Source organism: Coccinella septempunctata, chromosome 6 (genome assembly GCF_907165205.1).
Source record: "Coccinella septempunctata chromosome 6, icCocSept1.1, whole genome shotgun sequence".
Lineage (NCBI taxonomy): Eukaryota > Metazoa > Arthropoda > Insecta > Coleoptera > Coccinellidae > Coccinella > Coccinella septempunctata.
This window is the reverse complement of record NC_058194.1, coordinates 6663743-6687978: the sequence shown is the minus strand read 5'-3', so window position 1 is coordinate 6687978 and position 24236 is coordinate 6663743. Positions and strand designations below refer to the sequence as shown.

General features: G+C 35.7%; 1 protein-coding gene across 1 annotated transcript in view; it reads left to right on the top strand.

Annotated features, from left to right (window-relative positions):
• The window catches only part of LOC123316069 (mannosyl-oligosaccharide glucosidase), a 137846-nt gene extending 122364 nt beyond the window's left edge, over window positions 1-15482 (top strand). Inside the window, exon 8 of the mRNA XM_044901997.1 lies at window positions 14119-15482. Coding sequence (XP_044757932.1) covers window positions 14119-15024 — 906 coding nt within the window. The 3' untranslated portion in view covers window positions 15025-15482. The remainder of the gene's footprint in view (window positions 1-14118) is intronic.
• Window positions 15483-24236: the final 8754 nt, after the last annotated feature.

The following is a 24236-nucleotide window of genomic DNA, read 5'->3' as shown; positions in this document are numbered from 1 at the left end:
ATTTTATGAATATTAGATTTATAAATTTGTTTCTCTGGATCAGGCATTAAATCGGCATCAATTCTGTAATTTATTCTGATTTTCATTGCAATAATTTTATCAATGAAAGCTAATAAATCTTCATGAGGTTTTTTAGTCAATAATATTATCACCAAATTTGCTATATAAAAAGTTCTTTAGTAATCCCCAATTATCAGGAACATCAGATGTAGAAACCTCAGCTAGGGCTCTATCAGTCAGTTTTGATTTAACGACAGCATAACAATAATTATTCACTATTTGATTTTCATCCGCAAGCATCAATAGATATTGTTCGGAACTCTTAATAAAAGAATGAAGTTCATTTTCAATACCAGAAAATTTAGGCAAGAGCATACCAAATTTTTCAGCTAGGAACAAATCTATTCTCTCTTGTGCCATCTTATTCATTTTCTTTTTACGACCCGAAAAATGTTTTATCGACGTAATCGTGAAATATAAAAATAAAAATATTATAAAGTAATTACGGTATCAAGATAAATTATCAATATTAAAATAGTAATCGGTTTTTTTTCTTAATAAAGAAACCTTGGAAAAACTTTTTGAAAATCGGTTTTTTTAAAGAAACCTAGAAAAAACTATACAAGTGTACTAATTTTTTACCAGATTAGGGAAACTGGGGAGAAATAGGAAATGCTCACCTATAGTCTTGAAGTCGTTGAGGTCGCTACTCCGTCAATCGGACTCTCTGGTCTTCTTCCACAGGTTCTTCAGGGTGTGCTTGATGGTTGAAACCAACATTGAAGGCAAGGAAGAAAATACTTTTATAAAAATATCTTATCTATAGGATGTGACTCAGCACTGCAGGTGTTCACACACCGATACTCCGGAAGAAAACATTAATAGAAGTGAGGGAACTATTGATCAAAAACCACTACCCTGAAACATTCATAAAAAAACTCATAAAACAAAGGACACACCGACTCTACAACACACAATATACAAAGAAATCAACAACGGAGACCACAGTGCGAATATAATTAAACCGTACAACCGTGAAATAGTATATAGGCCATGTAATCAAATCAGTAGTGTGTTTAGCAAATTGAAAGCACCAACACCCAAAAGCAAAAAATCACAAGTCGTGTATAGTATACCATGCAAGGACTGTGACAAACAGTACATAGGACAGACTTCACAAAGACTAAAAGACTAAACGCACATAAATACACGAAGAACGCTACCACAGCTCTTAATAAACATAAGAACACAAGCAAACATGAGTTCAATTACGAAGACACAAAAATTTTGGGAATCGAACCTCAACAAAAACGTAGAGAAATATTAGAAATGATCCATATTCAGATAAATAGCGAAAATGTAGTAAACGACAAACAAGACACGAAAAACCTAAGTCATATATATATGCCATTGTTGCGAAGACCATCAAATGAAAGAAGAAGACAAGACTCTGCTGACATACAAAACAATGACATAGTTGACAAGACAATACACAACAGACGAAACCAAAACGATGATGAAAACATAAAGTAGGATATTTACACAATCATGATTTTATTATATTGATTTTTTGTTGTTTTTAGATGTAATGTATACTGAAGAAGGCATACGCCGAAACGTTTATACGAAATAAATGAACAATACAAAAGTTATCCTAACCTAGATACCCAACATAATGTATGAATGATATATATATATATATATATATATATATATTTTATATATATAAAAGCAGTGGTCCTCCCAACGCTTCTTTACGGAAGCGAAAGCTGGACGCCCTAAAGGCGACATATAAAACAGTTGAACAAACGCAACAACGTCATCTAAGACAGATAATGCACATCAGATGGTTCCACAAAGTTTCGAATGCAGAAGTCTTGCAACGGGCGAGTTGTACAACAATTGAGACTCAAGTAACAAGGGCCCGACTCAGATGGAACGGCCACCTTCTGAGGATGCAAGACACAAGACTCCCCAAAATAGCTCCATATGGCGAATTCACTGAGGCAGCCCGGAAACCAGGAGGCCAGTATAAGCGGTTTGGATACACTACATCAATCCCTAAAATTAGTTAATGCCAATCATAACTGGGAACAACTAGCGTTAGACAGGTCACAGTGGAGTTCTTTGATAGACAGTTATAATGGAGAATCGAGAAGGATACAGCGGCGGCCAGATCTGGTTGGTGACTATCCATGCCCTGAGTGTGGAAGGATCTGAAGGTCACGGTTGGGTCTCTTCAGTCACAGGAGGGCACACAGTCGTAACTAGCCCTAAGAAATTACAAGTCTGTTCGCATTTTTTTTTTCTTCCTTTTGTAGATTTATTCCCGGTAACGGGATACAGCAATGAATGAATGAATTCTTTATATGTTCTGAAAATCTTATATTTGCTGCTCGTGTAGTCATACCCACATAGTAAGCTGAACAATCTTCACACTCGTTTCATTTTTCATTTCTTTATTATAATTTTCTTCTGAGAGGGGTATTTTGTTTAATCTATGGATAAGGAAGTTGAATGAAGCATTTTTAATGTGTGGCGGCTGGTGTGAGTTATAAGGGATAATTACGTCAGTATTTGTGGGTTTTCTATATACAGGGTGTCCGGGGAATAACTGTACATACTTTTACCAGAGGTAGAGTTGGACTAGCTGGTTACGGATTGACTATAAAAAATTAATTTCTGGATTCCCCTAGAAAGCTACAGGGTGATTTTCCATCTTCATGGAAATACTTAGACCATCATAAAATCCAAACTTATTGACGGATATTATTGAAACTTGGGAGGTTATTGACATATGCTAAGGTCAAGTCAGAAAGATATCAATTATCTCATTATTCCAGGGCCGGACTCATTAATCTTCATTTAAAGTGTTCAGGGTAAAAAAAAACACTTTGTATTTCGAATTACAATTAAATAATTGATTCGCTTTTTAGGAAGAAGCTAAATTATGCTTCGATTTTTGGTATCACTCAAAGTTGTCACATCAATAAATATTTCTTTATGAATTTTTGAATTTGGTTAAAGTTCGAAAAATTGAATTTTCCACCATGAAGAGAACTGAAAATCTCATGTTTGAATATGCCCGAGGTTAAAACCGTGGAAAAATTATTGATCAAACTAACAAAAAATAAATCACCCCTGATATCTCTTAACCTAGAGAATAACCTTTCCCTTATGATCACCCCATTGGAAATTCGTAAACTTATACCGGAAAAAGACTCTGCTCCTGGAATGAATTCGCTAACATATCCAATGTACAGAAATCTACCTATAATGGCTTGGGAAAAATTAGCATTCACCATCATCATTTTTCTGGATATAAAAGCAGCTTCTGATTATGTAAACCTACATATTCTTAAGGATGATTTATATGATATCGGCATACCAGGAGACATCGCAAATCTGATTATAGCTTTAATGAATTATCGGGAATTATATTTTCATGATAAAGATGCAGACCGCATAAAGGGGCCCTGGATAGCGCATGAAGGCTTAATACAGGGATCATTACTTAGCCCTACATTATTTTATGTATATCTCTTGAGAGTTGGAGTGTGTGCAGCTGATGATCTGTTTTTAGAATGTACAGGATGAGACATAGGAGGTATATGGGAAAATCTAGATAAAACCCTAAAAAATCTAGGAGAATGGCTGGGAAAGAGAAACTTCAAAATGTGTGCAATGTTATTTGCACGTAGACCCATACCCGAGCAAATACCAAAGTTCTCCATCGAAGAAACAGAAATCCCCTGGAAACAAGAGATAAAATATCTAGGAGTAACATTAGATCAAAAACTTAATTGGACAAAACAAATAGATAAGGTCTGCGGTAAAGCGATGAAGAATTGTAACATACTGAGAGCATTATGTGGAACCTGGTGGGGTGCCCACCCTGGAGTACTGCTGAGGATATATAAATCACTGATCCGACCACAGTTGGATTTTGGGGCTCTTTTGTATGGAACATGCTCTGTGACTTCTCTGAGGAAGTTAGACAGGGTACAATATCATGCACTAAGAATAAGCTTGGGACTAATGCTATCTACTCCAATAAATATTATCCTTTCAGAAAGCGGAGAAATGAAACTGAAAAAAAAAAGAATATTACTATCGTCAAAATATATACTAAAAAGAATGAGATGCAGAAATGATCCAATACTACAAAACATTGAAGAATTAACACTTTTCAAAAGTTTTTGGAACAATGATAGAAAACCACCCTTTGTGGAAGCGTATGAAAGAGTAAAGCCCAATCGTTTCACGAATTGGGACTGGAATATTTCTGTGGCATCATTAATGATTTGATTTTCTTACCTGGTAATCTGATTAGAGATATGTACGTATTTGGACTTTTTGGAGATTTCTATCAATCAAGTGTTACCGCATGTTATTGGAAATACTGCAAATTATATCGAAGATAATTTAGATTGAGTTTCGGCAAGATTGAGCTCCTTCGCAATACGCTTTGTTTGTTCGACATCTTGATTAAAGATTTCTATGTCAGTGGATTGGAGGAAGGAAGCCACAGTCATGGTTGTTTTGAAGCTCAAAATGTCGATTTTTCACAAAAAACACTACAAGTGCCATGAAAACACCACTTCATTTTCAAATACTTAGTTGAGAATATTTCGAGAAATAATGCATAAAATGAAAAAACAATTACTGTGCTGAAATCAGTATAAAAATACCTTTCAAATGAGGTATCACTCACCCCATCTTCCCTATTCAAAAATTGGGGGTGAGGGTTGTAGTAGCAAGGGTTGAAGCGCTATGCGTCCGTAACCTACATCTTAAGTTGTCCCCCTCGAAACAGAAATCGACCTGTCCGAGCATCTATCTATCGAAAAAATTTATTTCGTCGTAATCTCGTCTGTTTCGTTTTCAAATTTCCACCCTGTATGATTTCCCATAAGAACATGGTATCTTATATATTACGTTTGACAACGATAGGGGATCTTTCAAACGCGTGTATAAACACTTGGTGGATCTGACATTGTAAAAGGCCAATTTGGTATTGCTGTCGAACACTGTACTTATTCTCTGTGATAGCCCATCAATGAAAGGAAACTTGTAAAACTTACACGGAGGCTTTTCTGAGTTGTTAAAGGCCCTATGTTGTCTGAAGTAAGAATTTATGCATTTATTCACGAAGGTATTCGGGTAATTATTCATCTTGAGAATGTTTTTAATAGTTCCCAAATTGGAGTCATGAACGGTATGGTGACTGAGGTCATTCTGTGAAGTAAACCCTTAACAGTACTCAACTTATGGCCGATAGGGTTGTTGGAGTGGTAATTTAAAATTCTGCCCGAGCTAGTTGGCTTGGTGAACCAATTCGTAAGTAGGGTTCCACACTCTTTTCTATGTACTTCAACATCTAAAAAGGCTAGTTTATTATCTCTTTCTGTCTCCATGGTAAACTGAAGTTTTGGGTTGAATGCATTGAAATAATCTAGGATGGTATCGAATTCCTCCTCGGGCACTGCTGTGATCGAATCATCCACGTATAACCAGAAGAAGGGAAGAACAAAAGGTAAGTTCGCCAACACCGAAAACACCAACTCATCCATTGCTATCTCTGCTAGAATTGGACTAAGAGGGTTGCCCATGGCACTTCCGTCTAGCTGTAAATATATGTTCCCTCCAAAACTGAATTAACTCGAATTGAAATAAAACTCGATCATTTCTAGAAATATCTTCTTTGGCATGTTCGTATATGCGGATATGTAAGACCATCGTTTAGAGAGTGTGCTCAGAACTAACCCTTTTGGAATATTTGTAAAGAGTGAAATGACATCTAATGAAATGAGCTTGTAGTGATCAGGCAGCTGTACATTGTTTAAGTTCTTCACAAACTCAAATGAACTTTTTACCTTGTAATTGAAAGTTGTTACTGGTAAGAGTATCTGATGTAAAAAGGTTGCCAAGTTATAACAAGGGGCGTTAACACAGCTAACAATTGGTCTTAAGGCAAAATTTTCTTTATGTGTTTTTCTCAACCCGTAGATCTTAGGGGGGACCGAATTGTAACCTACATGTTATTACGATCTTTTTGTCATGGATTAGAGGAACAGAGTTGAATTTTAGGTAGATATTTTTTTTTTATTATTGTGTAATGTTTATATATTCACTGTTGTCTGTATGTTTTTTTAAAGCTTGAGAAAGCAACAATAAAGTTGCGAAACGTCGCTCATAGAAGAAGTTGAAGTTCTTTGTGAAATTTATTCCCATCCCACGACCACTATCAATCTTTAGTTGAAGGAATACGATCGACAAATTACTGAATTTCAAGAGATGGGTTTTTTCACTAACATCAAGCACACATAGAATTTTGTGCTTCCTTAAGTGTTCTTGAAAGTTTTCGCGATAATGTTCTGTATTGATGCAAGTCATTTTGATTACGGGATCTCTGCCACTTTCCTCTGGCTCTCCTTTTCTCGGCAATCAATTTTCTAATGAATAAAGGGGTGCTCATGTATTCATTGGGTTGTTCTTCCTGGGGGTTTGCAAGCCATGCAGCTTGTTGTACGATGTTGGTGAAATGTTGTGCAGCTTCGTCAACTTCTATTGCTTTATGCTGATTTTGGTGTTCAAATTGTTCCCAATATAGGTCGTAAATTTATCCCAGTTTGTTCGTGCTGAGGTCAACTTGGGATGAACACTCATGTTTATTATGGTGGGGCACATGGTAGTGATGACAGGTGTGTGGTCGGATGACAGATCGTAGTCGGATTCTATAGAACAAGTTTGGGTTGGAATGTTGTTTAATATGAAGAAATCAAGTAAATCAGGTAATTTCCCAGGGCCGATGGCCAGTAAGTTGGTTCCCCAGTGCTTAGGTGACTGTAGTTGGCATCCGTCATAGCTCGGAGTAGATTGCGTCCTTTTGTGGTGATGAACCCCAATGGGTGTGTTTAGCGTTCCAGTCGCCTCCCACGATGAATTTATTTCCTAGGGTGTTGAAGAACTGGTTATACAAGTCTGTAGAGATGTTGTGTCGTGGTGGGGAGTATAAAGCGGAGATGTTGAGGTTTCCTATGTTGGAGTTTATTTGAATTGTCGTAGCCTGAATTTCTCTGGTTTGGAACTTGTCTAGTTCATGATGTGGGATTGTGTTCCGGATGATAACTGCAGACCCGCCGTGTCCTCTACCGTCGGGATGGGTGGTGTGATACAAGGTGAAGTATGGTATAGAAATGGTTGTCAATTCAGTAAAATGAGTTTCTGAAACTAGTAGTACATCCACCTTATTGATGTCTAGGAAGGTAATCACCTCCTGTCTATGGTTTGCTAGACCATTTGCATTCCATGTTGCAATTCTCAATATTTTAGTATCCATTTTTAATTTATCTTTTGAATGACAGATTGAAGCAGATTCAAAATCATGCTGTTTTGATTCATCAGTTGGGAAAACATGTTCTTGAATTCTTTTAGGAACTTCACGAGTTGTGAACCTATTTCCTGTGTTTGTTTTTCATTTGTGTAGGTGTGCTTGTTTTGTGTCGCCTGTGTATAAGTTTCGTAGTTTTTATTTTGCTGTTCGTTGATGTTTGAAATGGGTTGGACCATATAGGCTGAGGGGGGTTGTGAGGGATTCGTTATTCTGTTTGACCTGTGTCTCGAGTTTCGTTTTTGGATAAGGTCTTTGTAGACAGAGCAACCTTGTAGTTTGACGGATGGTCACCATGTGTCGCATAGCGCACATTTTGCTGGAGTATTTCTTGGTTTCTGGCATTTTTTAGTGTTATGTTGATCACTTCACACAGTTGTATGGTTTGATACAGTAGGTCTTTGAGTGTCCATATTCCTGACAGCGGGTACATTGCACTATATCCCTTTTTTTCCTTGGGGGTTCCACTGTAATTTTAGTGTTACTAATGAACTCTTGGTCGAATATTTTTTTATTGTAAGGTTGGGGTTCTAAGTCAATGAAAAACATTGACAGAGGTTTTTTCGTTATTCTGTGTCTGATGTTGGTTATGTTGCTTGAGTTATATATCCGAGAACGATGAACTTCGTTGGAAGATCGCAGGAAGTGCAATCTCAGCATCGTCTCATTTTCCTTTAACTAAGAAAGTGTACCGAGGTTATAAATTGTAATTTTATCATCATTGAATCAGTTCTGACATAACTTTCACTGTATATACGTATTGTATGAAATGTAGCTTTTTTTAAAAACGTTTTTTCTGTCTTAATAAATATAACTGGCGCAGTCGACGGAGTTTCACGGAGTTTTCATTGTGAAAAACTTTAGAGTTCTACCCTCTTTTTGGTGAAACGAGAACCTACCCACAGCAGTTACAATCAAAAATCCATCTAGGAGGAAGAAGATAATGCAGTTGTGGATAATCATAACAAGGTGGTGAGCGTATTTTTATTTGTTGATGTCAGACTCCTCTAATCCTAGTATTGATTCTGTAGCGGAAACCAATTCTGAATTAGAGACCGATTTGTTAGAATTATTTAATAATCTCTCACTTAATAGTAATAATACAACTATGAATATGCCTAACGTACCTGAAAACTTTGATATCAAAAATTTAAGCATCATTCCCGATTTCGATGGGAATCCGAATAAATTACATAGGTTCATTCAAGCTTCGGAAGCAATTTTGAATCACTATTTTGATGTTGAAAATCAAAATAACTTCCAAAAGGTGTTGATATTGAATGGTATTTTGAATAAGCTCCACGGCAAAGCGGAAGAAGTTGTCGCAATTCATGGAGCTACCAGTAATTGGAACGACATAAAAAATTCACTTTTATTACATTTCGGTGATCAACGAGATGAGAATTGTCTTAATCAGGATCTAGTTAATCTGAGGCAAAACTTCGGAGAATCTCCTCATGACTTTTTTTATTTTTTTTTATTTTTTATTTATTTATTCATTTAATCATAACAAGAACATATACAGGTAAATTAATACCCAAAAACAATGTCCACTAATTAACATTGATTTACAGAAGTGCAAATACTTACATAGAAGCAAAAAAAAGAACAAAATTTTGATATTCAATTAAACAATTTCTATCCTTCACAAATGAAAAATGGAAAAAAATGATTCAGCGAAAAAAAAATAATACAATTAATTAAGTAGAGATACCTCTGAAGTGGTTACCCAAACTTCTATGAAAAAGTAATTACATTATTAAATACAATTTGTAATTATATTGATTTGAAATGTGAAGTTGGATTTAGAGCAAGTAAAAGAGATTTTTTCCAAAAACAAGCTTTAAAAACCGTTTTAGCCGGTTTAAGAGATCCTTTGGGTCCTATTATTAGGGCTATGAGGCCTAATTCCTTATCTCAAGCACTACAATTCATAATTGAAGAAGACAATATAAAACATTGCCAAAAATCTAATCAAACGGTTATCAATAATTCCAGAAAATTCATGAATTATAGTAATCACAGAAATCATTCAAATAATTTTTCAAAATTTCGTCAAAACTTTTCCACAATGGTACCCATCGAACGACAAAATTTTGTTACGAATCAGCAATTTCCTAGCAGACCCATTACTATTCAAAGAAATATAAGTTTTAAAGAGCCGGAATATGAGTACCTCAACAAATAAAAGATATTTTACAAACAGGCAAAATCAATCCTTTCCTCAGAAACCAAATTCTATAAGTGAAGAGCTTTTTAATACCGAGTATCATAATAATCCCCACAGCTCTAAATAAGAATTCAAAAATGACAAAATTACTGAAGATTACGAACAAAATCGTTCAATTTCAGACCCACAGCACATAATAGAATTTCATGTTGCTAATGGTAAACGCGAATTACCTTATATTGAAATTAAAAATCCCTCTCTTAAATTACTAATCGATACAGGATCAACAAAATCTTTTATTAATCCAGATTTAGCTAAAAAATATTATTCAAATTTCATATTCAAAGAACCATTCACTGTCTCAACAGTCCATCAAACCTCTCATCATCAATTTTGTGCCAATATTCCTATATTTGCTGAGTTTAATAGACTCTATCTATTCTAACTCTCTATCTATTCAAGTTTCATAATATTTATGACGGTTTAATTGGATTAGATAAACTAAAACTATTGGATGCGTCTCTTGATTTTCATAGTTCTAAGCTCAACACTCCTTTTTCAACAATGCCAATAAAATATCAGGAATCAGCAAATAAAGCTCCATTCAAAATTAAAATTGATGCGAATTCTAGAATCATTGCTAAAATTCCAATCAAACACCTATCTGGTGACGTGATAATACCGAAACAAATCATTCAATCTTGTTAAATTTCTGAGATTGTAACTTGTTCTAAAAATGGCCTAGCAAACGTGGAAATTTGTAATGAAACCAACGAAGATGTTATCCTCATTTTAAATAAACCGATTGAATCAATTTCTATACAGAATAATTTCGAAATCTTTCAAATGGAAACTAATAATAATTCGAATATATAAGCGTAGAAGAATTAATTAGAACCAATCATATGAATGAAGAAGAAAAATTTCATATTTTAAAATTATGTCGAAAATATCCAGATATCTTTAAGTTAGAAAATCAACCCCTTTCTTTTTCAAATCAGATAAAACACTCTATTAAAACTAACGACGATATCCCTGTCTACACAAAATCTTATAGATATCGTTTTATTCATAAAGAGGAAGTTAAAAATCAAATAAATTCTATGTTAGAACAAGGTATTATCAGACCCAGCCAGTCACCTTGGTCATCGCCGATTTGGGTAGTACCAAAAAAAGCTGATGCATCTGGTAAACAAAAATGGAGAGTTGTCATAGATTTCCGAAAACTCAATGAGAAGACTATTGACGATAAATATCCTATACCTAATATAAATGATGTTCTTGATAAAATCGGCAAATGTCAATATTTTACAACACTAGATTTAGCTAGCGGATTTCACCAAATAGAGATGGATCCTGCTGATATTCCTAAAACAGCTTTCAATGTAGAGAATGGCCACTACGAATTTCTACGTATGCCATTCGGATTAAAAATGCGGGTTCTACCTTTCAAAGGGTAATGGATAATGTACTCAGAGGACTTTAAAATTGTTTAGTCTATCTAGATGACATAATTGTCTTTTCAACATCATTACAAGAACATATTGTTAATCTTTCAAAAGTTTTCAAAAGGCTCAGAGAGGCCAATTTCAAAATTCAGTTAGATAAATCAGAATTTCCAAAGAAGGAAGTAGCTTATTTGGAGCATATTGTAACAACAGATGGAGTCAAACCAAATCCAGACAAAATTCAAGCTATCAAAAATTGCCCAATACCTAAAACAACAAAAGAAATTAAAGGATTTTCAGGGTTATTGGGATATTATAGAAAATTTATCCGTGACTTCGCGAGAATTACCAAACCTTTAACGGCCTGTTTCAAAAAAGGTGCAAAAATCGAGCACACCACATCGTTTATCAACTGTTTTGATTACTGTAAAAATTTGTTAATGAACGAACCTATTCTTCAATATCCGGACTTTTCAAAAGAATTTATTATAACTACAGACGCTAGTAATTTTGCCATTGGTGCAGTCCTATCACAAGGAAAAATTAGTAACGATAAGTCGGTCGCATATGCATCAAGAACTCTCAATGATAATGAGCAAAATTACAGTGCAATTGAAAAGGAATTACTCTCTATCGTTTGGGCAACTAAATACTTTAGAACTTACATTTTTGGCAGAAAATTTAAAATCGTAACAGATCATAAACCATTACAATGGCTTATGTCACTTAAGGAGCCTAATAGTAAGCTTTCAAGATGGAGATTTGATTTCGAAATTGTTTACAAAAAAGGTAGTTCTAACACAAATGCAGATGCTCTATCGAGAGTCGAGATTCACAACAAAGATTTTTTTGATTATATGGAGAAATTTAATAAAGAATTTTCCAAGGAAAATACGAATAACGATAACGAGTCGATGATTGTTAATTTGGAAGAAGCAGACGTTGAGGAGATATCATTCGAGAAATTTGAGGAGCTTTTTAATGCAAATGAAATATATTATTGTTCAACTGTGACCGAAAAAATTGGCAATTTATTTGATGCTCCGGAATCCTACTTGCTCATTGTGTATCTGAAGATTTTTATATGAATAAGAGTATTGCACTTGATTTCAAAGAAAAATTCGGCAAAGTTCAAGAACTCAAATCTCAGAATAAAAGAACTGGAGAAGTGGCTAAAATTTCACCCAACAAAAAAAAAATTTATTACTTAATAACTAAGGAATTTTATTATCATAAACCACGATATGAAACAGTATTCGAATCACTTTCCAATCTCAAAGAATTATGTCAAAAAGACAATGTTAAATCCTTAGCATTACCAAAAATTTCGTGTGGTTTGGATGGACTAGAATGGAGAAAAATATTCAGTATGATCAACTATATTTTTGCAAACTCCACCATAAATATTAACATTCATTACTTATCTCAAGACGATTTAATCAATTTCAAGAATATTGAAAATCAGTACGAATCGGATGGTAATACTACACATTCCAATCACGAAAATCCAATTCAAGAAGTCCCCATTTCTGAGAAGATTTTAAATATTTTTGACAATCAAATAGTTTTTGAATTTGTTCTTCATTCCTCGGCGGAGGTTAGAATAAAAAAAATTTTTTCGAGCAAACATAGAATTTTTGTTCAAATATCTACTAACGATTTGAAAAGGGAAATTATTGACTTTTTCAAAACATACTTAAGACCTGATATTCTTTACGCTTTGTATTTCAAAAAAGATAATCATTATAAAGAAATATGCGAAATTCTCAGAAAAACATTTAAACAATCCGCTTTCAAATTATTGAAGTGCAATGAAATCTTAGAAGACGTGGAAGAAAAAGACGAGCAGGTTAGAATTGTTACATATATGTATGAGGGAAAAACAAACCACAGAGGAATTTCTGAAACTATTTCTAGAGTAAAGAGAACATATTATTGGCCTGGTATCCAAAATGATGTAACGGAGTATATTAATAATTGCGAATTATGTCAAATTAATAAATATGATAGAGACCCTCCAAATCAAAAATTAATGCTTACACCTACGCCATGTAAACCCTTCGAAATTGTGCACATTGACACTTTTCAAGCACAAAACAAGAAGTTTCTTACAATTGTCGATGCCTTTTCGAAATACGCCCAAGCATATCCATTAATTTCTCTTACAGCTATAGAAATAGTAAGATCTCTTGTAATTTTCATGACGCATCACGGTTCACCGTCAACAATAGTGATGGATAACGGAACAGAGTTCAAAAATAGTATTGTATCTGAATTTCTTGAACTACACCAAATTTCTCCCCATTATATCACAGTAAATAATTCACAATCCAATGGTATCATCGAAAGATTTCATTCTACTATATTAGAACATTTGAGAATTTTAAAAAGTAAAAACAATGATTCATTAAATATTGAAGACTTAATGCTCTATGCAATATTTGGATATAATAATTCTATTCATTCCTATTTCCGCGGAAATATGAGAGAAAAATGAAAATTCCGTCAGTAAAGATAATGTTCTTGAACTTATGCACTGATTTTATCACTTTTTTGAATTTTTCCGATCGCGAATAACACACTTTATTTGAGAACAAAAGCAGAATAACATGTGTACTCTCTGAAGGTCACAAGTTGAATAAAACAGAAAAGTTGAATTAGATCTTTTTTTCATGAAGAACTATTCATGCGCCTCAAAAATAATGAATTACATTCGATAGATCATCTATCTAGGAATACTATCCAAAATACAGTTTGAAAAAATTCCTTCATTTGGAGTCTTGCCTGCAAAACGAGTGGCGAAGGGTGTAATTCTCTTGAATTTTCGAAAATCTCCAATATCTCGAAAACCAAGGCACTTTTACTGAACGTAAAATATGTTTTTCTGAACCGCCATAGAGTCCTCTACCCGCAGGCTACCATATATTTATATGGTAGATACATACCATACTAACTGAGGAAATTTCAAGTTTTCCTAAAATATGTGTTGATTGCCGGCCACTTGCTGTTTTACTATTTGGTTCCTGAATTCTTAAGCTCTGATTCATGTTTTTTATCATTTCAATGTTGGCGAGCAATTATCTGTAACATTAATTATTTACTTTCAGGCTTGGTTTTCTTGGTTCAATTCAACACAAAAAGGTTCTCTTCCTGGTTCCTATCGCTGGAGAGGCAGAGATGGCTCAACTAAGAAAGAATTAAATCCAAAAACTTTGACATCAGGTTTAGATGATTATCCTAGAGCATCTCATCCCACAGATGAAGAAAGACATATAGACCTTTATTGCTGGATGGCGGTAGCAGCTTCTACAATGAATAGACTAGGTACTCTGTTGGGATATGATACGTCAAGATATGAAGCGACGGAACTTTATCTCAAGAATAATGCTTTGATGGATAGCCTGCATTGGTCCTCATACACGAACACTTATGCAGACTATGGCTTGCACACGGACTCGGTTACTTTGAGAAGACCGGATATTGTACCAAGATCTCCCAATCAAAACAGAGAGATGGTTAGGGTTGTCTTAAAAAATCCAGAATATCGGTTTATTGATACAACGTTTGGATATGTCAGTCTGTTTCCATTCTTACTGAAAATTTTAGAACCCACTTCTCCAAATTTGGGCCTGATACTGGAAAAAATACGAAAGCCCGAATTGCTGTGGACAAATTATGGATTAAGATCTCTGTCAATTAATTCTCCATTATACATGAAACGTAATACAGAGCATGATCCTCCATATTGGAGAGGTCAGATTTGGATTAATATAAATTATTTGGCAGTTAGAGCGTTACATTATTATTCAAATAGAGATGGCCCCTACCAAAAGGACGCCGCTAAGCTTTATAAGGAATTACGTGTAAATGTTATACAAAATTTAATAAGGCAATATGAAAAATCTGGATATTTGTGGGAGCAATATAATGATGAAACAGGCCAAGGAAGTGGTTGTAGGCCTTTTACTGGGTGGACAGCATTAGTTTTGTCCATTATGAGTGAACAGTATTGATAAATTTCGAACCATGTCTGTAGAATTTTAAGAATCATTTCATTCTGCTCTACAATTATGCTTCCATTTTTATAGTTGAACAGTTTAGAATAAGATTAGAAAAATCGAAGTTTTCATTAGTTTTCATCAAAGTTTTTTGATACTTACTTCAATTGAAAAAATTTCACTGATTATAGAAATAACGGTATAACATAAAATCAATTTCTAATGTCTACTTGTTAATTTTCGACTTCATCTCCATCGAAAGTCTGTACAGGAATGGACCACCCAACCGAAGACTGAAAAAATTCTGGCCTGAAGACCTACTACAGCATCAATAAATAAGTGCTGGTGGGCATCTCACTTCCAACGTCTATTACTTTCATTTGTTTTACTTAATACTCCCTGTGAAGTAGATTGTGAAAATCAATAAACGATACTTGAAAAAAAATGGAGATTTTCTCCATTTACAACAGTGATTTTGTACCGTTTATTTATACGCGCCTTGTAAAAAACACTAGAAGTGTCAATATCATATATTGGCGAGCTCATTGAATTTAAATGGACATCCTTTATTTAAAATACAAACATTCTTCATTTTATTGGAATTTTTATTGGAATAAACATACGCGATTTCTGGATTAAAATGTTTTTTCCTAGGCACATAAATTTTTGACGCATATCTCACATCAAAATCCTTTGTCCATCTAAATAACACACACACACACACACATATTTTTTTTTCCACCATATAGGGCATCTCTAAACTACCGGACCATCGTGAAGCCAAGGTAGTTTCAGTGCGTTGTCAGGAACTTCCGGACAATTCTTGTGGTTCCCAGTATCACTTCCTTTTGAGCAGCACTTATAATTTCCTTTTCCAATCCCAGGCTGAGAGTGATCTCCACCAAATGCTCCTCAACTAACCCATTTGTGGAAATTATTAGAGGATGGATCGTCGCAGATCTACGGTTTTTCGTGACCTTCATCTGAAATGCTAGATCTTGATATTTTGTGAGCTTGTCGGTGTCATGTTATCGTCAGCCGGGACTGAAATATCCACTATTATGACCTGTTTCTCTTTTTTGTTAAACAACACCAAATCTGGTCTATTGTGCGGTGTTGGCCTATCAGTTTGAACCGTCATATCCCAGTAAAACTTGTAAGTGTCGTTTTCAAGTACGCTGCATGGTCTGTACTCGAATGGCCTCTTGATCTTACTTATAAGACGCACCTTCTCTGCAATGGCTTGGTGGTATTCATTTGCCATTGCATTATGCCGCTCAGTGTAATCCGTTGGAGCGAGCGTAAGGTAAGATGACGTGACGTGCTGTATCGACTCTGTTGTTAGCATCTTCGACATTTATCGGTAAGTATGTTTCTTCCAGTGATGTTTTTTTACTAAGGCTCTTGTAGGAATCACCTGGTCCTGAATGACTGCAAGTCTGCTCTCCGTCTCCGGGAGCAAGTATCCTGCCCTGAGGTAAGTAAGTGATTCTCTCTTGTTTATATTACTTCTTTTTGAAGTTCCAGGGTACCGGCCTTGAAGAGCCTTGCTGTGCCACACCTGTGTCACACCCATACCGATTTTTTTCCTGATCTCACTGATTTTTCGTTCCAAGCGGCACTTCCACGGCGGGTCCCCACTTTCTTTACGCGTTTGGGCAGCCTGGTTCTTCATACCCAACTCGGTGCATACACAGTCCCTGGCCAAATTATTAGACGCACCAGTGATTCGATGCAAAATATCAATTAAAAACGCTTTAAAATTGGTTTTTGAATATTGAATTGAATATACATATTTGTTCAATATACTTCTTCTTATAATGGTTTTCACATATAATACGTCATATTCCATGTTGTGTCAGCAGCACGCAATTCATGACACCGGTAATGTGGGTTGCTGATTCATAGAACTTGTCAAGAAATTTGGAAATTCGCCCCAATGTGTGATAACAATATGAACTGCTTTTTCTGTTGATAAAAAAAGCATGGGAGCTAGGCGAATGTGTGCAATTTAATTAATTGGAATTGAACATCGCATCATAGCATATCGCACAGTTGACATCTTTGATATTTGTGAAATACGCATTAATTTTTCTCACTTTCGTTCAAATTATTCATTTCATGATTCGCGTTCGAAAAGGCCAAGCTAACAAGAGGCATTTCAATTTCTGAAATGGAAACCTTGAAGACTTTAGCAATTGAGGCTAAATCAGATAAAACTAAACATACGCTTTTCAAGATTCGTTTTGGAGAAATCGATGATCTCAGGGAAGACTTCAACAAACAGCATCACAATATTATAACCGCATTATTAGCTGACGATAATTCAGACATGACAGCTGAGGAAACCATTCGGGCTCAGTTTCAAAATGATTTCTTCCTTGTGAAAACTATTTTTTCTTAGCTTTTTGACACGGAGGAGATAGGGTTGAATGTTAGTTGTAGAAAGCTAAGCCTGTTTCCTCAAACGCATTCGCCTAATATTAGACTGCCAGAAATAAAAATTGAAAAGTTCAATGGTGACTTCACAACGTTTCCTACATTTTTGGACTTTGGACTTTATGCTCTTGAGCATAAAAATCCAGCTCTTTCAGAAATTGAAAAATTTAATTGTTTAATTTCATCTCTGGAAGGCCAACTCCTAGCGTTAGTACGTACTTTACCCATGTATCGGGATAACTACTCCATAACTTATGAGTCGCTCGTGCAACGTTTTTCTAATCAACACTTAAGGGCTCAAGCTCATTGGGAGGCGTTAGAAAATTTAGCCAAAGTTAATGCTAATAATGCGAGTACTTTGCGCTATTGACTTGACACTTTTACTGAACATTTGGCTGCCTTAAAACACATGAAATTTCCGTTGGACGAATGGGATTTCATTTTGGTTCAAATGTTGTTTAAACGCATGGATAATTAGGGAATCCAAACCACGTGACTTTCAACTGTCAATATGGCGCTTGGTTGGCAAACAGATTTGTGTTTCACTTAAATTTCTTAAAAAAATGGCGAATATCATTATAGATAATGTGTATACTACACACGAGGTCACGTTTTTATTCATTCAATAAATAATTTAGAAAATGTTTTCTATGCCTTGCCTGAATAGAAATTCAATATTTATGGGTTTCATAAGTTCTGAGCATAACATCATTGGTGTTTTTTCACCTAATTCTCTTCGCTGTTTTTTTTTTACAAAAATTGTGTGGATCCTTTTCATTATATAGGACCTTCTGTCAAGTAATCAAAATATTATTTTCTATAGTTTATTCATTGAATGTTACCATTATGGAGAGTAGAGAGAAGGAGAACGATCGCCGTACTAAAAATGTGTCTCCAAAAACGGGGAAAATAGGTGTCGCTGCGATTACAACGGGTATCGATAAGGAGTGGGGATTCAAGCGTCAATTTGAAATGAACAGCCTTCATTTTATTGAAGGAAGGTTATGTGTCATTGTGGTTTTTCTGATGATTTTTCAAATACCTTTCTTCAAATCTATATTGAATATGAGTTCTCTGAATTATATGCAATAAAATGCAAGTCGAAATCAATGAAATTCAAAAGAAATCACTGATCAAAAAAATTGTACCTACTTTTGTTTATCATTGTTTATTGAAAGCAGCTATGTTAGTTGGTTTACTAATCTTCAAAATTATATAAATCCGTAGTGAGGAGCAGTACACATCAAGACAACAAAAGGTAGCAGTCTCAGATTTATCACTTAGGTATTAGAGTAGATTCTTTTGCCAATACTCAGCTGAGAACCGATATAAACCATATATTATGTTATGCCAACAAAATTCTTCAAGAATATTTACTTCTGAACCATGTAGTTTTATTGGTTAAATATTCTTATTCAGAAGAGTCAACTTCTCACGAGGGATGACAATTTCGATTTCGTTTATAATGAATCCATCATCTTTTTGATATCTTCATCGCAAAAGTGCTCTTGACACACAAATTGATTGGGAGTTGATTCTTGAGATAAGGTTTTTTCCAATTTTCTCTCAAAAATACTCTCGGAAATTTTATCTCTTCTCCTTTTCTTTCCGATGCCAAAACACTCTTATACTAGCGCACGCTTCAACATTTCACCATGGTCATATGTTGTTCTCTTATCAAAAATCGACAATAATAATATTCCTATTATCTGTCACCAGGGAAACAGTTCACTCAGCCAACGAGCCAACTACAATTTGATTTGTGTAAACAAAATTTCGCACTCTCGTGATGGCCAGCGCGACTGTTGGCAAAAACATGAACTACTACTATTGGTACATATTTTAGGGGACAAAAAATCTGTGGTCTCAAAGCAGCGATCGTTCTCCTTCTCTCTACTCTCCATAGTTACCATTTTGGTGCTAGTATCGTTCGATTTGATTAATGGAAATAAATCATGCAAAAACTTGTTTGCACTGTATTCATTAATTACTGAAGTACAATGAAATTTATATATCTATGTACAGGTTTGAACTTGAGAATGGTTCTTCTGATATCCCAAAATTTTCCAGTTTAATGGAATTTTTGAATAAATATTGTTGCATTATAGAATCCTTTAAATCTTCGACCTCTTCCGATATTAACAAAGGAACCAGTTCTCAAAAATTTACACCTCACAACAAAAAAATTAATTCTCATTTTTCAAACGTGAGGAATGATGCAGCGGTCACTTGCTGTTTATATAAAGAGTCGCACCAACTTTTCGCCTGTCCAAGCTTTTTGAAGAAATCCCCGAAAGAGCGTCATACTTTCTGCAAAAATACTCAACTCTGTTTTAATTGTTTGAGTTCCGTTCATAATTTACGCCATTGTGAATCTCTTAATACTTGCCGGGAATGCAAACTAAGGCATCATACGCTTTTACACCTTGGATCGAACAATCCAATAAAAAATATTAGTTCTGAGCCTTCTACGAGTTCTGAAAATGCTACGCCCAATAAGATAATTTCTGCTACAGGTGTTATTGTTGGCTACAGCATTGGTTGAGGTATGTGATAGTCACGGAAACTTTCGTGTGATGCGTGCGTTAATTGATGTCGTTTATTTCGAAAAGGGTTTCAAATATATTGGGTCAACCCAAAGAACGTATAGAAGTAAAAATACAAAGTTTGAATTCTTTAGAAACTAGTTCTAATTATGGTTGCAGTACTCTTTTCATACGACCCGTCAATCAATGTGAGCCTGTTTTGATTACGGATGCCGTTATCTTGGAAAAAATTAGTGATGAATTGCCGCAGACCAAAGTTTGTTCAACAGCTTTTCGTCATTAACTTCATTTGAAATTAGCCGATTCGCATTTTTACTTTTTTACGAACCTAGAAACATTGACTTGTTGTTGGGCACTGATGTTTTCTCCAAGATTGTTCTGGGAGAAGTAATTCACGGAGAAGCTGATGGACTCGACTCAATAAATACCAAATTTGGATACATTGGAAGGGGTAAAATCGCTCATCAAATACACGCTTCACCCTTTTCATTTTATGTGCCTAGTCCTGACCAGATATTGAACCAGGATCTTCAACGACTTTGGAAACTTGAAGGGTTGCCCTTGGTGCCTGAAAGTTCGTGTCACGATGATGAAGTGTGCAAGAACATACAGGATGATCCAGACACGCGACGATGCCGGAAGGTATATTGTATCTTTACCTTTTCGTGACGTCTTGCCAACATTTTCGGGAAGTCGGGATGTTGCTGTTCCTCGGTTTTTAAATCTAGAAAGACGCTTGTTGAGGCAACCTCAACTCTATACTCTCTACCGGGATTTCATGCGTGAATACTTGGAAGCCGGTCATATGGAATCAATTGAAAGACATATAGTTCCGCCGCATTCTTACTACTTGCCGCACCGCGTCGTGAAGGGTGAGGGAACGTCTACAAAAATAAGGTTTGTTTTCAATGCTTCCAGTAAATGCCCTTCGCAGTTATCATTGAATGATAACTTATTAAAAGGATGAAAACTTCAGAGGGACATTTTATCGATACTTTTGCGCTTCAGAGTGCACGAATACGTTATGAGTGCAGATATCAAACAAATGTATCGGATGATCTGGGTGAGCGAGCCCTGAGCACCAGGATTATCAGCGCATTATGTGGAGGTTTTTCCCTGACGAGGACATTCAAGACTTCAGACTGCGCACTGTAACTTATGGTGTATCAAGTGCTCCTTTTTTGGCCCTTCGTACATTGAAACAACTAGTGGCAGATGAAGAAAAAAAATTTCCTCTCGCTGTTCAAGCTCTTGATCGGGATACTTACATTGATGACATTGTAAGCGGTTGTAAGACTATTGAAGAGGTACGTGAATTGAAATCGCAGTTAATTAGTCTGTTGTTATTGGGTGGTTTCGAGTTAAGAAAATTCTCTTCGAATAATCTGTCGGTATTAAATGATCTTCCAGCATCGCATCTTTCCTTAAATGAGAAATTCTTTGAATCGGCTGAAGAAGATGCCTCATTGCGAATTTTAGGAATGCAGTGGCGTCCCTCTAACGACTCTTTTCACTTTTGTGTCCGTATTATTGATCGACGATGCACAAAAAGTCATTTGTTGTCGGAGTTATCTAGAATTTATGATCCCATCGGATTTCTGGGACCTGTTACATTTTTTCTAAAAATATTGATTCAGCGCACTTAGGCCGACGGATAGGCTGGGATGATGAGCCTCCAGTCGAAATATTTCGTTTATGGTATAGGTATATATCGGAGGTCGACCAGTTATCCGACTTTCAGATTTTCAGAAAGCTGTTCGAGGGAAATTGTGATGCTAAATATGAATTGCATGGCTTTTGCGATGCCTCGGAAAGGGGTTACTGTGCACTCGCTTATAATCGTGTTGTGTATAATCACCAAATATGTTGTAAGTTCTTGTGCTCAAAAACAAAAAGCTGCTCCATTAAAAAAAAAGTTACCATACCTCGACTAGAATTATGCGCTGCCTCTCTTCTAGTGAATCTTTTAACATGTGTCCAAGACACCTTAAAGTGTCAAATATCGTTTTCTAAGTTAGTTGCATGGTCCGACTCCCAAATAGTTTTGAGTTGGATTCATGGTCAACCGCATAGATGGCCAATTTTTGTGGCCAACCGGGTTTCTTTAATCAAATCAAAGATACCTCACGCAAAATGATGTTATATTCCCACCAAAGATAATCCTGCCGATGCAGGATCTAGAGGGCTGTTACCGTCTAACTTTATACACAATGAGCTGTGGTTCCGGGGACCTTCAGTTCTATGGGAAAGATTGAATTTGCCTAACGTCAGTGAATATCATGAGGAGGAGGTATTGAGCGAACCTTTATCTCTTCTTGTTGCACAACCACCTAGAGACGAAGTTTACAATCTCACCAAAATTTGTTCAAACTAATTCGCATAGTTGGTTTCATTTTGCGTTTCAAACATTATTTGAGCCATCCCAAATCGCAACGAAGGCTTGGATGGTTGCCCTCATAGGAGTTGAATGATGCATTGTTGACATTGGTGAAAAGCACACAAAGTGTCGAATTTTTTAGAGAATTTCGATCAAAAAAATTTTCGAAACCGCTTCGCCGCCTCAATGTTTTTATTGATGATTTCGGAACTTTTAAGAGTTGGAGGTAGGTTAGAACATTCCTCACTTAATTATGAAGCAAAACATGCAATACTTTTACCCTGTAAAAGCCCTTTCACTAACTTGATCATCCGCTATTATCATGAGAAATATCTTCACGCTGGTCGAAGAACGTTAAGTTTTATATTGGCTCAACGCTTTTGGATTATATCGGCCAAAAGAGCGATTTCCGACGCGTTGCTGTCGATCTAATCCTCGCACATTCAGCCACCTATGGCAGATCTTCCTCGATTTAGAATTTCGCACTTGAAAGCGTTTTCTCATGTAGGAGTAGAGTACGCAGGTCCTTACTCCGTCTCCGTGAGTAGAAACCGTGGAATAATAACTACCAATTACTACCATTACAATATGAATCATGTCGTCGCGCGGTCGAGGTTTATGTTGCTCCCGATGCAACTCTAAAATAGATAAATATGACGATTCAATAACTTGTCACAAATGTGAAAAAAAGTCACCATATCAAGTGTATCAAATTATCCATCAAAGATTTCAACAGAATTCGAGCAGATTCATCAATAAAATGGATGTGTGAAAATTGTGAAGAATCTAGTGATGAAACATGTACGACTGAAGTAAAATTATCTTCGATTGAATTCAGTTTATCTCAGGAATATTTGAATGATATGAAAGGAAAAATTGTAAGTGAGATATCTGCAATATTCCGGGATGAAATCAATGATTTGAAAAATCTCATTATGCATCAAACCAAACAAATAAACGATCTCAATAAGGAAATATGTCACCTAAAAAAAACAGGCAGAATGTTGACGGAATACAAACTTCGCAGGGAAATACATCATGTGTGGGTGCTGCAGTAGATAACACATCCGGTCATAAATCGACCTCTGACTCTTACCATACGACAACACATCTTGATGTTCAAAAAGAGAAGCATCGATGATAAAAATACAGGGGAACGTTCGGAAGAAAGTTGTTTTATTAGAGAGGAGAAAACAGAATGGAATGTCGCAGTGAAAAGAAAGAATAAGAAAAGGAACAAAGTCATACCTGAAACCGCTCCTTTGAATAATCGCTCAAGTAATACAAACCCAACAAGAAAATCCTCAAAACCAATAATTGGGACTCAAAAAACCAAATCTTTAACGGTTGTACCCAAAGTAAGAATATCTTACATTCATGTCCCCAGAATGAATCCTGGTACAACGGAGAATGAGCTGTGTCGTTTCTTCGGACCGCATATACCAGATGCTCAATGTGAAAAATTGAAATCAAGGCAACCTGAGATTTACTCTTCTTTCAAGGATGAATAAACTATTCCTACAGAATAGTTGGAAAAAGCAATGAGCCCAGATTTCTGGCCTGAAGGGGTGGCCGTGAATAGGTTTTTTATCAAGCGCCGTCCGGCCATCCCTGTTCTATAACAAACCAACAAGACAACTCCATCAGTTTGCTGGACACCACAGGAAACAAAGTCCTGTTAAATCACAAGAAAACCTCAAACATCATAAGCATTATACATCAAAACGTGCAATCTCTGGGAAATGTGACTGATAGAATCCAGGCCTTTCTACACACTGAAGAAGAATGTAAAGTTTTGTTGATATCAGAACATTGGAAAACCCCAGAGCAGCTTAAAGTACTCCCGATTGAGAACTTCGAATTGG